This window comes from Barbus barbus (genome assembly GCF_936440315.1).
Source record: "Barbus barbus genome assembly, chromosome: 34".
In the NCBI taxonomy this organism is placed as follows: domain Eukaryota; kingdom Metazoa; phylum Chordata; class Actinopteri; order Cypriniformes; family Cyprinidae; genus Barbus; species Barbus barbus.
This window is the reverse complement of record NC_136762.1, coordinates 8242946-8263354: the sequence shown is the minus strand read 5'-3', so window position 1 is coordinate 8263354 and position 20409 is coordinate 8242946. Positions and strand designations below refer to the sequence as shown.

Sequence of the window (20409 nt, the reverse complement as noted above, 5' to 3'; positions counted from 1 at the left end):
ATTCCTGCTCATTTTGTGCCTTGGTGACGAGAAAACGTCATCCCACACCTTTGCCATTGTTTCGGGCCATGCCATTGAAACAGACTTGTTGCTTGAGGCTGTTCATATTTTTCAAGTCCTTTTTTGTGCTTGATGTTAGCTACACTAACATTTTCCTTCCTGGGAGTTTCTCCAGCATGCAGTATATCATATTGATGGACACGAGTCTTCGTGTGTGAGGTATTTGAGGGCAAGTTTTTTTTTTCTGGCCACTTGTAACGTGTACATTTTTTGTCACGCATTTTCTGTTGTAGGTCTCTTTGTTTGGCTTAGTTTTAATGGCACAATGTTTGGACTGATTCTCATGTGGCAATAATCAATTTCATAGTGTTATGATGCTGCAGTATTGACAAAGAATAGGAATCTACAGTACCTAGTTTACACAGTTTTTGTGTTTTAAAGAAACTGATCTACAAAAACAGTTGTTTTATTTGTGCCTGTAGGGGTTGGATGTAATGTGAATGTAATGTTTAAAAAAATTCATATTTAAAGAAATGTGAAAACTCATTAAATTGATATTTACAGTTGCATTTTTTTGTGTTGTGTAATTGTATTAAAGAAAAATAATAATTTAACATTCCTTTGTGATTGTTATTTATTATTATTGGTAATATCGGTAAATATAAAAGGTAGCAAGGCAACGAGACAACAAATAACCCAATGTGTCGGTAATGTTTAACCCAGCAACAGAGTTAACCTGACCCACTGGTTGGGTCAAATGGCTCAACCCAGCGCATGTTCTGTCCCATAGTTACCCAGCGGCTGGGTTAAGGTCGGGTTATTTTTTAACCCAGCATATTTAGAGCGTAATAGCACATTTCATATAATTTGCAAATTCAAGTTATTATCATTATGGTAGAGTGACAGTCAGGTTTAGAGGGCTATGTTTGAGACTGCACCATCAAATTAAACATCATTATCTCAACATATTACTGCTACTCATCTTGTAGGGCAGAAAACCTTGCCACTGCATGTTCCAGGTATGTAATGCAACCACTGAAGATGTTAGACACTGGTATTTTGCTATATTGTCTTTAAAAGTGTGATAAATACTCTCCCCTGTTTACTTTAAATGACTCACTTTTATTAAACATTTTCCATCCAGAAGTACATTTCTGAAAGAAAAAAAAGAACATCCAGTTCTTCTCTCGTCCCGAGAAACATATGCAGACACAAATAGGCTATTCATTATCAGCTCTTATGTTTTTATGATCTTAAGCCACATCTCATCAGTTCGTAGGAAAGATTCATAAATCATGACATGTGTGCATGATGTTCACAATTAATATAGCATAAAATACTACAATAAGTTTTGAATAAATGTTTGTGTATGATAAATTGGGTGGCTGCTTTGCAATGATAAATGAGAAATCTGCAGTTGCGATCAATTATGTTCAGTTAATTCATCAAACTACTGTAGTTAGTTAGTTTTGTAAGAAGCTTAAGTCTTTGAACAAATCTTATAAGTTCTTCAAACTCTATTTTTATTCATCTTAAAGTAAAACAGGGCTGTGGAATTTAGATCTAAATTCAGGCATTTTCCAGTCACTGATACACATTTACAAGTTTACCCTAAATTTCTACCTGCCATGGTTTTAATAAAGAAACATATTTCTGAAGACGTAGTGGCTTGTTTTACCTCTCTGCTGAATGGCAGTGTCTTGTCAGTTTCTTGGATGAGGAAAAGAGACGGCACATCCAACACGGCAATCACTCCCTCAGGGATATCTCTACAAGATTTAGACAGTTCTCCCTTACACAACATTCCTAATGGGGCTCTGGGTCCTGCGGCAACACCACTATTGTATCTAAAGCTGCCTCTAGGTGAGAAACATCAACTATATAAGTATAAATGCAGATAAAGTCTTTGAGAAAATCGTGTATAGAGGTCACCCTGCTATGGATCACTCTGTACTAGCTGTCTTTTTTCTTTTCTTTTTTTACTTATCATATTCAATATTTTATTTATTTAGACAATTTTTAAATGTATTAATGTAAAATAATAATTTACATATTCTATCAATTTGGCTCACTCAGATGAAGCATAATAAAAATATAATAAGAAAAAACAACAAGATAAGAAAAACAGATGAACTAATCACAATGTTTCAAATAAATTTCTTAAATGTTGATCAGATCAGAATTATTTGGTTATGTTCAAGGGGGTGTCTTGCTTCATCTTCCCCTAATGCATTTCTAAACTTATATAACTTGAAATAGTTTATTCCCTATTTTATTTTATTTTATTTAATAATAATAATAATAATAATCCCTTCACATTAAACATTATTAATTTATTTGTTTGACATGGGGACAATACACATCAATAATACATAAATGTACAATTTGCCAGAGTTAGCAAAAAGGCTATTTTACGTCTACAGTCCCTGGACTGATGGTAGCCTAAAAATATTAAAGAAATAAACTATACATGATACATACATACTCCAATATACAAATAAAGATTAGCTCTATCCAACTAACTACTTACAATCAATACTTGGAGTTAATGGAGTTCCTTTAATATTTTATTTTATTTTCCCCTACCTCCTTACGCATAAAAACAATTATTTAACTATTGGTTGAAGTTAATGCAGTGTCGGTGAGACCAGTGCCAGAATTTACGGTCAGTATATGGTCCATATGGTCTGCATTTGGTGCAGTTCACATGCACATCACTGTGTGTATATCTGTGCAAATATCCAATAAAACCTCAAGCAGCGTTTTATAAATAGGACTTCAGGGGTCAAACATGACACATATGGACCTCCAGAGTCCACGGAGAGCTTGATGTAAAACACCACAACTCCCGTTACCTATAGTGAAATCATCCAAACATCATAATGTGACGTGCCAGTGAACATACTGTATAATAGGTTCACAAATGTTGATCATTATAAAGTTCATATTAATGCACAGCTTTATTAATATAATATGAATTTAATGCACATCTTTCAAAGCGTGCTTGTTTATAGTCCCTAAACTTGGATTCTTAATGCTGCTGAAATTTAAGGGCGCTGTTGTGACAGTATACAAAGATTTATAGTGCAATAACTTTCTCTTTCCTCAGGGGGTTTATGTGAATACCTGTTTTATGTATTATGCATGCACTGAGATATAGTGCAGCCATATGCTTTGGTTTAGTTTGACTGTGCTGTGATGTCATACTTACAGTGATGTCATATACTTTGTATCTATTTTAATGTATGTTTTAGATCTCACCCTTCACATATCTATGTGTACTGTAATTAATTAGCACTTGTGTATGTGTCACATGTGTGCAAACAAATATTTTCCAGCTTGTTCTCATGCAAGTTGTTTAGTCTGTGGGAAATACTCTATATTTTGCTGTTCAGCTGGCGGAAGGCGTTACTAATGTTAAACACCAGGCCTATCAAATGTGAAGTAATGCATGAAGCAGATGTAGTGTTATGCACCTTCAGAGCTTCATGAGGCTCGCCAAATATCTATCTGACTGTCTCAAAATCTCAAGTGCTCTATACTTTCCCTTCTCTTAATCTTTGGAAAAACACAGACAGTGCTTTTTTCACATTGAATTTGCATACCTCCTTCTCCAGGTGTTTTCCAGTGTACTGTACCAACACAACTGAACATGGACTGATTACTCCCTTCGTTGCAGCTTGTGTTAAATATACAGCTTCAGCGCCCTCTGTTGATCAATAACTTACACTATATTGTAATATAGTTTATATCAGCGTGTGTTGTGCAAGCTCATGTTTAATTATTTTTACATGGTGATCTTTACCGTTATCTAATGCTTACTTTAAAAAGAATAATTAAAACTAATTAATAACAATGAAAAATAATCTTTAGTAAATACAAAATATTAATTTTTGCACTGTAATGTGATGCCTGATTGTTTTTATTCATTTCGAAAAAGGATAGATTTTTTTTATCAGACATATCGGCTAACATAAAAATAATTATTGGCTTTTCAGTCAAATTTTTAATTTCTAGGCTACCTAAATTAATCCTGAATAGGTTTGCTTAAAAAAAACGTATTTAAAAAGTCCTATACGAAACCCAATTTAATTTTCTTCGTCGTAACAAGATGCTTGATATCAGTCCTGAACATGCATCAGTAGTGTGTGAATAATTATCTTCTACCTAAAACTGCATGGTATTAATTGGTTCAATGAAACACAACTGTTTGAGTGCCAAAGCAAGTAATACTTTATAACCTACGTGACTGCTCTTAATTAGATGTGATGGGAAAACATTCTTTTTTTTTAACAGCTTTTGGTTTGGCCTATTGATTCAATTATCTATAACTGAGAGAAAAAAACATGCTCTGAAATTTATAGGCATTTCAAAGGCTGCATGAAATTCCTCACTGTGTAAATTAAAACCGTCTTACAATAGCTCCATGTGCAGACTACAAAATTTATGATCTATAAATATGAGAATTAAAACGTCACATACTGATTTAGAGGTTGATTTATAAAGATACGCCTGGTTTATGTTGAGATTAATCCCTGGTTAGCTTCAACCTGTTAACGTTTACTCTGAAGATGTTGCCTTATGCACTTTTTAGGCATTTTAACCTTAAATATTGATGAAAAAAATACATCTGTTCAGTAAACTCCTCTAACCAACCAGAAACCTCAAAAAGCAGAACGTGACTAAACGCGGAAGCGCATGTGTAGTGGACGAGCTAAGCTTTATTGGATCACGTGATAGACACGCACGTCTCCAGCAGCAGCTCAGCTGTCAGAGAACTGAAGCTGTTCAAATCAACAAGCCCGGAATAACGCGGAACACACATTAAACTCTATATTTCATCTCCTGGTGAGTTTCCAAATGCAAATGTTTTGTTAACTGCTTTGAATACGACAGATGAGAGGTGGAGGTTAATATGTGGGCTTTATTAAAGGGTTTTATCCAGTAACACTTTCATTCTGTTGGATTGTTGTTTTAATACTTAATAAGATGCTTGTGTTTCAAGATTCACTTGATAAACTACCAACTAGGCCTCTTCTTCAATCTGAATGTTAAGCAGGTGTGTAAATCCTCATGCTCAGTACGTCAGTATAAGCTGGTCCAATGCTAATAGGCCGGGAAAATGTGTCATAAAAAATGAAATTTAGCTTAATTTCTCATAATAAGCATAATAATTGAAGTTCTTCTGTAGAAAAAATACTATAGTATATTGGTAACGTTACCATGGTAACGTTACTGTAATGACGCCAGATGGTAATACGGTACTGAAATTCATGTTTCATTGTATTTACTTTTATTTAATATGCTTTAAAAGAATATACTTAAGCGTTAAATTTATATAAAATGCAATCAGTTTAACTTAAGTAGGACTTAAGTATATTTTTGTATGTAATTTCATGATTTGTTAAAGTCTGCTGAGTGTACTGACAATTTATGGTAAACTAAAATTAAACTTGTACTGTATGTCATATAGGCTTATTCAAATATTAATGTAATTACACATTTGAACAGATTCAGCTCTACTTTAGTAGGCTACATTTAAATATATTTCCTTACATGTAATATTGAACACACCAATTAAAATTAAGTATGTGATTGTCAACACACTGAAATGTGTATTTCTTTAAAACATGACAAAATAATATTAAAATATAATTTTTATCTGCAAGTACAATTTAAAAATATACTTAGAAGATTTGAAATGCAAATTAATAGTGAATAGTGAATATTCATATTCAGTACAATTAAGCGCACTTCTTTTTCACGAGGGTACACATGCACATGCAAGTTATTCCAACAACAAAAAGACTTGGTTATATTTTTGGTCATATTTAAACAATGAACTTTTTGATTTTGAACTCTTTATTTCACAAACAATCTTTCCACTTCCCAAAAAGGCAAATTGTAGAAGTAAAATTTGCTTGCTGGCAGATCTTGTAATATAAGAAACATGCGGAAGTTATGTAGCATAGAGGCAATTATGTAGCATTAAAACACATGGAGTTGACAACATTCATGACTTGTTCTTTCAGTTATGGAGCAAGCAAAGCAGGACGCCTTTGATAACGCCAGGCTGCAGGTGATCAAAGATGGGTATGAGAAGGCATTCACATTCATCAATAAAGCTCTCACAGAGGATGAGGTGGGCCACAGTGCAGAGGCACTAAAACTGTACCGACAAGGGCGGCAGCACCTCCTGAGGGCTCTCAGTGTTCCCTCACAGGGTATGGAGTGTGTGGGTCCCTCCTGGGAAACAGCTAGACAGATGCAGCGCAAGATGCAGGAGACTCTAAACAACATCACCACTCGCTTAGCCATGCTGGAAACCAGCCCAGACACCAACGAAGTCTCGGATAGCATGGCAGCCCCTCAGAAACTCTACCCTGAAGTTCCGAAGGTCAAGCCGGAGAGGCCGACTCCACCACAGATGCTTGCTTCCTATGGCGGGGTTGCAGGGGCTTCGGGTGGGCCAATTCCAGTCTCTCCCTCAGTGCAGCCCAATATGTTAAGCGACCAGCCTCCTGCATACACCCCTCAAGCCGCTGACGGACACCTGAGCATTTCCTATGGCACCGACTCAGGCGAACTCTCCCTGGTTAGCGATGAGTTCTACAGTAATACGTCTAATTCTGCACCTTCTCCTCAGTGTCTCGGGGAGGATGGAGAGGAACTCTTTTTCCTTCCTCAAGGGGTGCAGATCTTCTTCGTTACACCTGAGGGGCAAGTCAGTGCACCCTCTTATCCAGGGTACCTGCGCATCGTAAAGTTCACCAGTGAGCGATCAGAAAGGATTCCAAACAGGCCACCCGCCTTCCTACAGGTAAGAAATATATATATATATATATATATATTTTTTTTTTTAAAGTATAATTTCATTATTATTATTCAAAATTTAGAGTTTAATAAAAAAATAAAAATAATAATTATATATATATATATATATATAATTATTATTTTTATTTTTTTTATTTTTTTATTAAACTCTAAATTTTGAATAATAATAATGAAATTATACTTAAAAAAAAAAAATTTATATTCTATAAACCAATAAACACACATTTTGTTTCTTTAATTTGAAATGTTAAATAGTCTTTGTAGTACTGAATTTAATAAAAATGAATAGAAATAAATTTAGTAATTTTAATATTCTGGTTGAATGACATTTTTGCATAGTACAGTAATGAGAATTTGGGGAGAAAATGTGCTTTATAAATTGTTAGTTTATAGAATTGTACGTAAATATAAATATAATAAGCATGTTTTCTTTTAGAAATTTATAGAATTTGTTTGCATTCGAACAAATATTAGGACAATAAAAAAAATGATGTCGCACGCAATGCAAAAATCTTAATGGCCCTAAAAACAAGCTTAATATTATTTACACAAAATATAATTTCTTATTTATGGGTGAAATGTGATCCAGACATGTTTTAGGCAAGTTTCATGCGATTCTTTCAAAAATGGTTGATCTGTTCGCCCCATAGAGCCTGTTCATGATGATAATTTCCAGGCATTTGAACAGAACAGTCCAAGTAGGCTTGTTTTCAAGACAGGGTGTCCTGTAACCTACTTTCACAACTTTTTGTCTGGCTCTAAAGCTCCCTGCACTCTTGAGATGTTATCTTTAATGAGACCAACCTCATCTGTTGTTTCTTAACAGTATCATGTGAGTGTATGCTCACTGCTTACATCCAATAGGCTTTCACTGAGTGATGTCATCTCGGGAAAGCCCCAGTCATCTGGTGGTCCGGTGTGAGCTTAATGACCTGATGGTATTTTCTTGAATTGTTCACCTACACGAGAGACAATATAAACGACCTGGTTTAGCACAATACATTTTAAACTTTGAACGGCACTCTTCTCTTGTTCTGTGATAACCTGTGATAATATTATTATATTCTGGCAAATGTAAATAGTAATATAATCATCAACAATTTGAGATTGTACGGTTTACACTTTGAACACCACCCTGCTGTTGTTTACGATAACACTTGATAACATACCTAATGTTATATGAGGTAATTTTATGGAATGCCTATATTGTATGTAAATATAGAGTAATATCAAATTCTTGGATGACTTCTGGACCCAATCAGGGCCCAAAGACGCCTACGTCCTAAAATAAAGAGTGCCATCTCCTCTCACGGACATTGAGGTCATAGAATAGCTGTGTCATGAAGCTGAATAAAGAGCCTCCAGTTGCTGCGCTTTAGGCTTTGACTGTAATCCAATTTAATGCTAGCAGTCATGAGGACTGGATGAATGAATCCAACTGCAGAGCTGTCCATTGTCTCAACTTTGGGAGGAAATCAAGGCTTGGACTTCAAATTCTGAGCCACGGGGCAATTTCCATTGCTTTTTACTCGATAACATGTTAATCCTTTACATATCTGCGGCAAAGACACTGTCAGCAAGCTGTATCTTTTATGATTTATTCAAATGTTGGATGAGAGGCAATTTAGGATCCAAAGCTTTACAATCATGTGATTTTTTTGAATCTCGTAGTCTACAGTATCGTCTGCAATATCAGTACAGGTCTCCCAAACCCAGACTGGCCTTAAAAGCACCATTTTAAAGGAATATTCTTTGAATGTAATATGATATTTTAATAAAGCATTTACAATATATGAGGCCTTTGAATTAATATCAATAAAACAATCCCTTAATTTTATTTTAAAGGCCTTAATTTACAGATCAAATAATACAAATTCTTATTAAATAATTAAAGCCTTTAAAATCCATATCCTTATTAAAATTCCCTAATAAAAATATTTTTATTATTTTATAGGAATATATTAAAATCTGAAATGTTATTGGGATATTTTTTGATAAAGTATTTACTTGAATTATTCAGTAAAAACGTCTATTATTTCATCTGTAAAGTAAAACATTTAAATTCATATTTATAAATAGTCCCTTATATAGTATTTTTTTTAGCAAACTATATTAAATATATAACATCAGACTATATTAACTTATATTGGAAATATTTGTAGATTTCTAATAAAGTAATAATTTACATGAATTATTGTTCATTGAGAGTTTTTTTTTTATCTGTAAAGTAAGGCCTTTAAAATCACATTTTAAGGTAATAATTAAATTTAAATTGATATATTAAAATCAGAAAAGTTCATATCAGCCAATAGATGCCCTCTGATTGTAAATTAGACCGGTCCTCTTTAACCTGTTAACTGTCGGTTCCACTTTTTGAGTATAGGCCTGAAAATAACATTTCCAACTTAAATTGTTATAAATTTTGAATGGTTTGGAGCAGATACTTAAGGTTGGTCTCTTTTTAAAGAAGACATTTAGCAGAATATTGTAGAGGTGAAAATAGTTATAAAAATTATATTACAAAAAAGTTATGGAAGTTTAAGTTTATGAAAATATAAAATGTAAAACTTTTAATATTTATATTTTATGTAAAATATATATTTTACATAACAGGTTTTACTCTAAAACTGCTAGAAAATCAAAACCAAAAATCTGAAGAAGTTGTGTTCCAAATTTCAGATTGATATCTCAAAAAATGAGCTTTCAGTGAAATTTTGTTTGGGCGTAGTACCAAGCTTTTCCAGTAGATGACCATCAAACTCCATTAGTAACCATATAAGGGCGTCTCTATTTCCATATATGGTTTGAGTGATCTGAAACATGTTTTTTCCATTCTTTTCTCAATATTTATGATGTAGACATCACATTCAAAAGTATTAAGGGTGGTATGGCAGTATTTGATTTCAATTCATCCTCTAAAAAACACATAAAAGACATGCAACAAGAACCCTGGACGTACGATATAGTTCACGCTGCATCAAAAATTGAGAACCTATTGTTTTTTCTTTATATTCGAAACACTTTTAGATCTTTTTTTTCCTCAAAAAATAGAATGTTATCTTTTGAACACTTGACATGAACATGAATGGCTGATTTTTCATGATTTTATATATGTATCACTATTTCAAAGTAAAGGTTAGTTCTCGCTCTCTGAGTCTGATGAGTACTCTTCTTACAAATTAATAAATTACGGTTGCTCTGTAAAATATTTTAAAAATCAGTCACCAAATATGAAAACTAGAGTCTTTAAGCTTTCAAACGATATATAGTTTGTCAAGATTGCTTTAGGTTCAGACTAAGATATTACTGTTTAAAACATGTAATGGCAAGTGGGCCCACCGGTGGGCCCGTGACAGTTAACAGGTTTTAAGGAAACCATTCTAATTTTTATGTCTAATTTCAGGTTTGTGACTGGCTTTACCCCTTGATGGCCTCTGACTCCCCAGTCCTGCTGTGCAACACGGGGGTCTACATGTTCCCTGACATGATGGCTCCCACCCCGGGCTCGTATGTTGGGGTGGTCCTTTCTTCCGAGCTTCCCCAGAAGGAACGGGAACTGTTCCAGAGTGTTCTTTCTCAGCTGACTGACCTGCGTGTCCAGGTGAGCTGTCCCTGTGTCCCCTCAGGTCCCACCTCAGAAACACAGGGGTCAGCTGTGGCTTCAGAGCAGGTGTGGTGGCTCAACCTTGTCTCAAACTTTGTGTTCTCTGCAGACTGCAGCTTTGAAAACAAATCCAGTGTCTCACTTGTTGCTGCCCCTATTTGGTGTTTTTTGAGTTTTTCTTTTTTCCTTATCACAACAGACAATCAACAATTTAACACTGTGGTAAAATCTTTATTTAATTTAGATGCATGATGTTCATTGTTTGGAATCAGATTTGTGCATTGGGCATATATCACTGCATCTGCCTGCCTCATTAACCCTTTTTCTTTACAGATTTCAGGTGTATTTGAGAGTTTAAAAGATATATTTAAGGTATTAATGCATTGTAATATCACTGAATGACAAGTGCATTTGGGTTGTAATGCTCTGAACATTTAAGGAATACCAACACAACAGGGGGATTTTTAGAAGTATTTAACTTTTAAAAACTACAGAAGAAACTCTTATGTCCGTGAAATCAAATGACATTAGAGTGCTAGACATTTTACACCTAATGTACCCTTAAAATGTGCCCTTATATTAGAGAGAGACTCAAAGCACATTAATGGTCAGTAGCACTCTCTGCCAATAATCAAATTGTAAAAAAAATAAAGAAAATTACTTGTCAGAAATATATAATTGATATCATAAAATAATTTATTAAAATACTTATTTTTATAAATTAATAGTATTTTCTATAATAATAATTATTATTATTGATATTATTTTAAATTTTACGTCATTTAAATTACTGTTTAATAATAGTGGACTGTCCCCATTTTAATGCAAGTAGAAAACTTTTTTTATGAAGTATGCTCACTCGGGGACTTGTTTAGTAAGATTTTAGATTTTTTATTTTATTTTGTTAATGTTAATAAAAAAAAAAAACTTGTATAATTTAAACTGCTGTATTTTTGTTTATTTTATTTTGTTTGTAAATCTTGTATTATTTCAACTCAGTTTTTACCATGTAGATAAACAACAAACTAATACTAATAAAAATAATAGTTATTATAATTATTTGTTCTATTGTGACATAGTTATGTAAATACCATACCATGTAAAAAAAAAAAAAAAGCATTCTTATTTCACATTTAATTTTTTTTTTTTTTTTTTGAATGTGCTGGATTTAACTACTGTATTTTCTTATTCATTTAATGCACTTGACAGTTCATGTGGTCCTTACAATGCCTCTATGCTTTCTGCTGCTTGCACTACCTCTAATGCTGATATTCATACGCGTTTCACACATTTGGCTCTTGGGTATTATGAAATAGCGAGCTGAACTGGCCTGTGCTTTTGAGCTGGCACACTCCCCTGCGCTTCCATGGATTGAGAGCATACAGGAGAAGGAGAATTAATTAGCTGTAATGCTCTTAGCAAACCAAGAACACCGTTGTTGCCCTTCTTACCTCAGGATAGTGGTGAATGAGAGCACAGCCAAGTGTAACAGTAGCGCACCCACATCGTTATTCTTTGACTTTTTTATTCAGTTGCATTATAATAAGTTATAATCCTAGTCTAGTGGTTATATGAGTCAGAAAAAACATTGTTCATGCTTTTAGAAATCATTTCACAGAGCAGCTGCTGCTGAGTTTGGAACCAAGTGCCACAGTTCGCTGTAAAGGAGGGGGCGATGACAAACACCAACCACCATTGTTGTGGAAATAACAGGTTGTTGTAGCAGACCATGCTCACTCACTGGCTCAAGTGTTTAGAGACAACAAAGGATTTTTTTGGCAAACGGGGAAAAATCTGGAAGCATTCCCTCCTTGTCATAAACAATACTGGCTAATTTCCATATAGTCATCCTGCAAGTCACCATTTGCTTTTAGTAATCGCTTGAGCCTGCTTCTGCGTTCTTTATGATGCTCTGTTTTAACTGTTGCCCGCTATCCTGTGTCCCCAAGGCATCAGATGGCACAACCGATACCATTAACCTGGGTCAGAAGGTGCCGATGGGGCCTCCTGCAGCTGAAGCAGCACCCCCTGCTGCTGAGGAGGAGAAGGTACTTCCTGAATGGAGCGAGAAGGTGGCTCAAGGGATCCTGACTGGTAAGTAGAGGGATTTAATTACCTTAAATGAGGCTTATAGGGGTCCTATTACGCTCTTTTACAAAGTCTTGATTTTGTTTTTTTGGGGGGGGGGGGGGGGGGTACTAGAACATGCTCTCATGCTTGGTGGTTCGAAAATCGCATTATTTTTCACATAATTTACATTATTACAATACCTTTCTCCCCAGCCTGACACAAACGACTCGATTAGTTCTGGGTTTGATGAAGGCCCGCCTTTCGAAAAACAAAACGTGTTGTGATTGGTTAGCTGTCCCAGTGCGTTGTGATTGGTGAACAGCTTAGATGGCGTTTCAGTACTGCCCCGCCCCTCGCCAAAACAGCAAGTTCATCAATATCAATATTCGTCTATCAATTCAGACCCCGAGAATATTGAACAAGAAGATCGCGCAGAATCGTTTGCACGCACGGATATTGCAAGACATATTAAAGTGGTAATGTTATTGTTGTTGTTTTTTTGGCTAAATCGCATTTTAGATAGGATGTCAACAACAGCTTAAAAATAACTGCATTGACTATGTACAGATAAGTGCAACGGTAATATGTAATGTTTATTGTTCTTTAATTCTAACATTATAACATGCATTGCAGGGAAACTGTTATACAGTTAATTTTGTTTATACCATAATCCCACAGATTTACATGCATATATATGCAAATGAATCCTCTGCCAGCAGGAGGCGCTGTTGGAGCGGGAGAGAGAGCGAGGTTTCCCCGGTAACGCTGTACACAAAACAGAGCACCGCTAGCAAACGCTGCTTTATCAGACATTATATGCAAGATGAAATGAAAAGGACATCCAAAATTTTCTGAAAACAGTTGGTTTCCATCAGAAATACAGTGATATAAAAACACCCACACCGGGTTTCGATTTTGAAACGTGCAGAGCTCAACCAAGCATTCTCCCCACCCGCCAACCACTTGAAATTTCCGTAGGCGGGATTTATTTTAATGATATTCTAATGGACCACTTTGTGATGTCACAAATACAGGAAAACAACTTTGTAGTCCAAACAAGCCGTTTGTTGTAGTTCTTGAAAAGGTATTTTTTAAGAACGAAATATCTCCCTTTGGAGTGGACTTTGAGATTTGTAACTTTGTAGATTGTTTTATGCCCAAACATACACACTACACACTGACTAAAATTCAAAAAGTGAAAAAGCATAATAGGACCCCTTTAAATGTAAAGAAAGGTGTGAAACATTCATATGGGGTGGGTAAGATTTTTGTTATTGAAAGAAGTCTCACAAAGAATGCCTGTATTTGATCCAAAAATACAGTAAAAACAGTAGCAATGTAATAATGAAATATTATTAAAATGAAAAATATATTTTTTTGTATTTTATTATATTTGAAAATGTAATTTATTCCTGTGACGGCAAAGCTGAACTTTCACCATCCTTTACTCCAGTCTTCAGTGTCTCGTGAAATCAGAAATCATTCTAATATGCTGATTTGGTTCGCAACCATTTCTTATTATATATTGGTGATTACAATGTTGAAAACAGATGTGCTGCTTAATATTTTTTGTTAGAAACCATAATTTTTTTTGAAGGATTGAAGAATTGAAAGTTCAAAAGAACAGCATTTATTTCAAATATAAATCTTTTGTAATATTAATAAATTCACTTTTGATCAGAAACCTGTCCAACATTTTGGGTTGTACTAGAACTTCAACAGTTGTTTCCACCAAAAGAGTGATGCTGTGATGACTCCTTACTGTATGAAATAAATTGACAGGGGCTTCATGGCTGAGCTGGGGGTTGGTGAAGGGGGCTGAGTACACGGGGAAAGCCATACATAAAGGTGCATCCAAACTACGAGAGCACATCACACCAGAGGACAAACCAGCCCAAGTCAGCCCCACAGTAACAAAAAGCCTTCATGTGGCCAAACAGGCCACAGGAGGAGCAGTGACGGTCAGCCAGTTCCTTGGTAAGGATGTGTCTTTGTAAATTCCTAATTTTGTTGATAATATTACAGAAAGATGAGGCACACTTCATTTACTGTGTATGATTTGATCCAAAAACATGTTGTGTACTGTTTCAGTGGATGGACTGTGTGCAGTCGCTGGACATGTTGGCAGAGAGTTGGCACCCCATGTGAAGAAACACGGAGGGAAGCTTATCCCAGAGTCTCTGAAGAAAGACAAGGATGGACGCTCCAATATTGATGGTGCCATGGTGGTTGCAGCAAGTGGAGTTCAAGGTGAAGTAAATCATTCCACTCAGAAATTATACTTTTCTTATTGTTTTAGTCACATTGATGACTACAATTACGTTATTATCTTTTAGGCGTTTTTTTACACATACAAAATTCATGGAGCAAATAAGCCATCATATTATTGACTAAATTTATAACAAATACTAAATTGTGTCAAGAGCCAATAATATGTGCTATTAATCATTTAAAAATAGTTAAACTACCATTAAAATATTTGGGTTCAGTAAGATTTTGAAAATATAGTAAACCACTAATATTGTGAAATAATACAATTTAAAATAATTTTCTGCTTTTTGAATGTATTATACAATGTAATTTATTTCTGTGATGGCAAAGCAAATTTTCAGCAGCCGTTACTCCAGTCTTCAATGTTACATAATCCTTCAGAAATAATTCTAATATGTTGATTTGACGCTCAAAAAAATCTAATTAATTAATTTGAATTATTACCAATATTGAAAGCAGGTATGCTGCTTTATATTTTTGTAGAAACTATGATACATTTTTTTAGGATTATGTGATGAATAGAAAGTTCAATAGAACAGTATTTATTTGAAATATAAATATTTTGCAATATTATAAATGTCTGTGTCAAAATAAAGAATACTCTACTTTTGTCAGGATTTGCAACAATGTGGACGGGGTTGGAGGCTGCAGCAAAGAACATTGCAAAGAGTGTTGCTGCAGAAACCGTTACCACGGTAAAACATAAGTAAGTCATTCCACAAGGGTCTCATTCCACCTGCTTTAAAGTTGATCATACCAGTGTTTTAACTGCATTTGCAGTTTCTCACCAGTAACTTTGATCAGAAAAATAAACTGCACTCATGCTAGTTTCTTTCCCGTCTATTTGTTTGCAGATTTAGGGGTCTGGAGAACATTTCAGACACCCCAAATGAAAACAAGTAGAAACATTTTCCCTGCACCCTGTAAAAAGGCCTTAATTAACGGTCTCGTGCATGGCTAAAGCTTATGTATGAGTCTGAATCAGTCAGCACTTGCACGCAATGCTAATGATTTATAGGACATAATGATTAAATCACCTCCGTTAGCATCTTGTGTTGCTGTGCGCAAATGATCCACAGCTCAGAAATGAAATGAATATTTGTTTCTATAACAGCCAAAAGTAATTAATCTTTTTGCTTAATTTTTCTTAACTTTTGAACCTTTTAAGCCTGACTTTAATTATACTGTTGCATCAACAGAGGGTTTTATCGGGTTCTATCGAATGGCAAACATAATTATCATCAATGTAATTTGATCAAGATGTACAATATATATCCTACCATTTAAAAGTTTGGGGTCAAACTAGTAAAAAAAAAATTTTATTCAGAAAGGATACATTAAACTGATCAAAAGTGAGAGTAAAGACATTTATAAAGATTTATGTTTCTAATAAATGCTGTTCTTTTGAACTTTCTATTCATCCAGTAATCCTGGAAAAAAAATATATATTAAAATAGAAAACTAGTGCTGTCAAATGATTAATTGCGATTAATTGCATCCAAAATAAAAGTTTTTGTTTACAATGTCTGTATACTGTGTGTATATATATATATATATATATATACACACACACACATACAAACATATGCATGTGTATATTTAAGATAAATGTTATGTTTATATATTATATGTATTTATTTATATATAAAATATAATATGAATATATAAATGTATAAACAAATATTTTCAAAATATATACTGTATGTGTGTGTATTTATACATACATAAAAATATACACAGTACACATACATATATAATGTAAACAGAAACTTTTATTTTGGATGTGATTAATCACGATTAATCGTTTGACTGCACTATAGAAAACAATTATTTTAAATTGTAAAAAACATTTCAAATCAAATTAAATAAATGCAGCTTTAGTGACTGACCTCAAACTTTTGAACGAGTGTAAATCATATTATACTGTATGACTGTACAATTCATTGTAACGAAGGTTTAAGATTTAAAGCTTAAATCCTTCTGATAATTATCCAATATTTAAAAGAGGAAAAAACGTTGATTACTATAACTCATATGCAGTGCCCTCCAAAAGTATTGGAACAGTAAAGACAAAATTGCTCTGTTGGCTGTGGAGTCAAGACATTTACAAATATGATTAAAAGATGAATATGAAACAAAACTACAGAATTGTCATATTTTATTATTGGGTGATTCAACACAGATGTTTAACAGCTAAGACGTTCAGCACTTTTAGAGTTTCATCCCTCTATCTGATGTGAGCATAAGTATTGGAGCAGTTGCCTCACAGGTCTTTCTAAGTGATCAGCTGTGTCCTGTTGCATTAATTCTTCAGATATTAAAAGCAGAGAATGTGTCGTATCAGTTATATCCATTACTTCTGTATTCTGAATCTTGCATTTGATGATGACACACAAACCAGGATGAAGACGAGGGAGCTGACTTTGAGAGAAAAGCAAGCAATTTGGATGCTAAAAGAAGAGAGGAATTAAATTAGTTATAGCAAAAACAAAGGGCATGGAGAAATCAAGAGTTTGGAAACCACCAGCGACACCAGCAACCAACAACAATCTTATCAGCTGAGAAAACAACAGTAGTTGATGACAGACAAATCATAAAAGCTGTGAAAATGAATCCTAAAAGACGTGTCTGTAAAATCACCAACAACTTCCAGAAAGCTGGGGTGATGCTCTGACAATCTACTGTCCTCATGAGACTTTGACACAGAATTACAGATGCTACACAGCAAGATGCAAACCTCTGACCAGCACCAAAAATAGAAAGGCAAGATTAGAGTTTGCAAAAAAGCACAAAGGTGAGCCAGAAGAGTTTTGGAACTGTGTTTATGGACCGATGAGACAAAGATGAACCTTTATCTAAGTGATTGGAAAGCAAAAATGTGGAGAAAAAAAGGGAACTGCAAATGATCCCAAGCATACAGCCTTATCTGTAAAGCATGGTGGAGGTGTTGTCGTGGCATGGGCATGTATGGCTGCCTCTGGAACAGGCCCTCTCAACTTTACTGATGCCTTAATGTATGATGACAGTAGCAGAATGAATTTGGAAGGGTACAAAACCATCTTGCCTACCAGTATTCAAGAACATGCCACCAGATTCATTGGGAAGTGCTTCATATTGCATCAGGACAATGACCCAAAACACCCTGCCAGTTCAGTCAAGGAATTTATAAGGGCAAAGAAATGGAAAGTCTTAGATTGCCCAAGTCAATCTCCAGATTTAAATCTGATTGAACATGAATTTCACCAGCTGGAGAGGAGAGTAAAGGCAGAAACTCCCCAAAACAAGCAACAATTAGAATTGGCTGCATTAAAGGCTGGGAAAAGCATTTCAAAGGATGAGACCAAGAGTCTTGTGATGTCTATGGGTCCCAGACTCACTGCTGTGATTGTGTGCAAGGGATCTGCAACTAAATAATAGCTTTTAATCTTTTATATCTGCCTTATGTTCAACTGTCCCAATACTTATGCTCACATCAATTAACTCTAAAAGTGCTGTTCTTTTTATTTGGTAAAACATATATGTGTTGAAAAAGCTAATAATAAAAGTGACATTCTGTAGTTTTGTCTCATTCATCTTTTAATCATATTTGCAAATGTCTTGACTCCACAGCCAACAGAGCAATTTTGTCTTTACTGTTCCAATACCTATGGAGGCACTGTAGCTCATAATATTTTTTTTTTTTTTATCATAATAATTTGCATGACCCTCCTATCCTTTCTCACTAAAAATATTGGGGAATTTCAATCCAAGTTTTGCACATCACAACATAAATGTTTTTATGGCATCTTTAGGATTCATTTTGCCATTGAAATCAAGTTCAGATTTTTCTCTAGAGAAATGACTGAATCCATGCATGTATGTTTAACTGCTTTGCTCTGCTTCGAATATTGTCCATCTCCTAAAGCTTCTTCCATTGCCTCTTTTATCACCCTGTCCCCTCCTTTACTCAATCTGGGTTATTTATAATCAAGGTATGGGGCGGAAGCGGGCCAGGCCACAGATCACGCTGTCAACTCGGCCATCAATGTGGGCGTCACCGCATTCAATATAGACAACCTGGGGATCAAGGCAATGGTCAAGAAGACTGGCAAAGAGACTGCCCATGCCATCCTGGCAGACTATAAAGTACAAGAGCCGAGCACTCAAGTTGAGAAACATAAAGACCATAAGTAGAGTTTAGATTCAGACCTCTCGTTTCAGGTGTCCATTTTTAAGAGCAAACCAAATGACTGAAGAAGTGGGTGGATCCTTGTCCGGTTTTTCAATGAATGCTGTTGTTATTTGTTTATGTGACTGACACTGAACTCCAAAGACTTTCCTACAGTTAATCGTGCTGTCATGTTTACTATTTTCACTGTGTCATGGGGGAAATGGTAAATGCACTTTAAAAATTCTCTTTACAAGCTGACTGACAGCCTGCCGGACAGTATTCCTGATCTTGCATTACACTTCACCTGCAATTTACATATCACCAATGATTTTACTCATATGAAATCTTCAGTAGTTTTGCATGGCTTGTGTCTTTCAAGTGGACCCTTAAAACAAAGTACAAGCCAAAGGTGGACTTTACGGTTTTCCCATAGAGCCTTAACAAATATTATCTTCTTGTATTTAAAAATGCATATATATCTAAAGCTTTAATATAAATACATTCTAAGAGTGCTTTATGATAGCTGTTTTATATACAGACCTGTTTCAGGATTTTATTTTTTATGTTTTAAAAAGCACTTTAACCCCTGCTAGGAACAGACATTGAAATTGCTTGCAGATGACGGGTTCTAGTTTTTTTGTGTACAAGTGTAATAAAAATATAATTGCACTTGCAGTTGGAATATGATACGGAGGTCAGATATCAGAAATCTGCTTATTCAGAAGGCAGAAAAATCTAACTATTTTTAGAAATGTTTAAAATGATAGGATTTTAAAGTCTAAAATATTATATTTTATAATATTAATGTTATAATACTATTTTAAGTGAACGAGGCTTATATTTAATCTTAACTGCATTAAACTGTAAAATGCCATATATTTGAAGTCCTCCCACTGTAGATATTGACACTCATAAAATATATATATGCAGAGACTATGTCTGCACTTTTTCTTTAAATTTGACTACTGACTATGTTTCTATAGATTATATTTAAATATAAACTTGAACTTCCATAAAATTTAACTGTAAACGTTAACAGAGTTGTTAATTATTTGTGTCTGTTTTGATGCAATATATGTCTCATTTGAATGTATGGACAGCATAAGTAAGCATCAAGTTTAACCACAAATCAATATGTTTGCTCAGTGACAAATAATGTAATAGCCTATGGTTATCTGACTTAATAAATTAAACATTTAAAACATTGTTTTGTGTGTACTCTAATTTACACACCGTTTGATGTTTTAAAATTTGTTCCATTCCATTGCTTTCCATTCCTTTATAGCCAAGGCAGGCACTAAAGATGAGGTCAAACGAGGTTATTCAAAGTGTCATGAATCAGCAGCATTTAACTTCATTTTAATGCATAGTATATGATATATCATAGTATATGATATATCATAGTATATGATATATCATAGTATATGATATATCATAGTATATGATATATCATAGTATATATATATATATATATATATAT

General features: G+C 34.4%; 1 protein-coding gene across 4 annotated transcripts; it reads left to right on the top strand.

Annotated features, from left to right (window-relative positions):
• Positions 1-4745: 4745 nt before the first annotated feature.
• LOC306853916 (spartin-like) lies at positions 4746-19889 on the top strand. 4 transcript variants are annotated; one of them, XM_079391610.1, is made up of 8 exons: positions 4746-4848; positions 6033-6820; positions 10238-10435; positions 12388-12532; positions 14291-14485; positions 14600-14758; positions 15395-15485; positions 18751-19889. In XM_079391610.1, the coding sequence occupies exons 2-8, from the start codon at positions 6035-6037 to the stop codon at positions 18950-18952; spliced, it is 1776 nt and encodes a 591-aa protein (XP_079247736.1). In that variant the 5' UTR covers positions 4746-4848; positions 6033-6034; the 3' UTR covers positions 18953-19889. The 4 variants fall into 4 exon arrangements, with proteins under 4 accessions (XP_079247736.1, XP_079247735.1, XP_079247738.1 ...); XM_079391609.1 differs by having other exon boundaries at positions 10238-10504; XM_079391612.1 differs by lacking the exon at positions 18751-19889 and adding an exon at positions 15634-15821.
• The last annotated feature ends 520 nt before the right edge of the window (positions 19890-20409 follow it).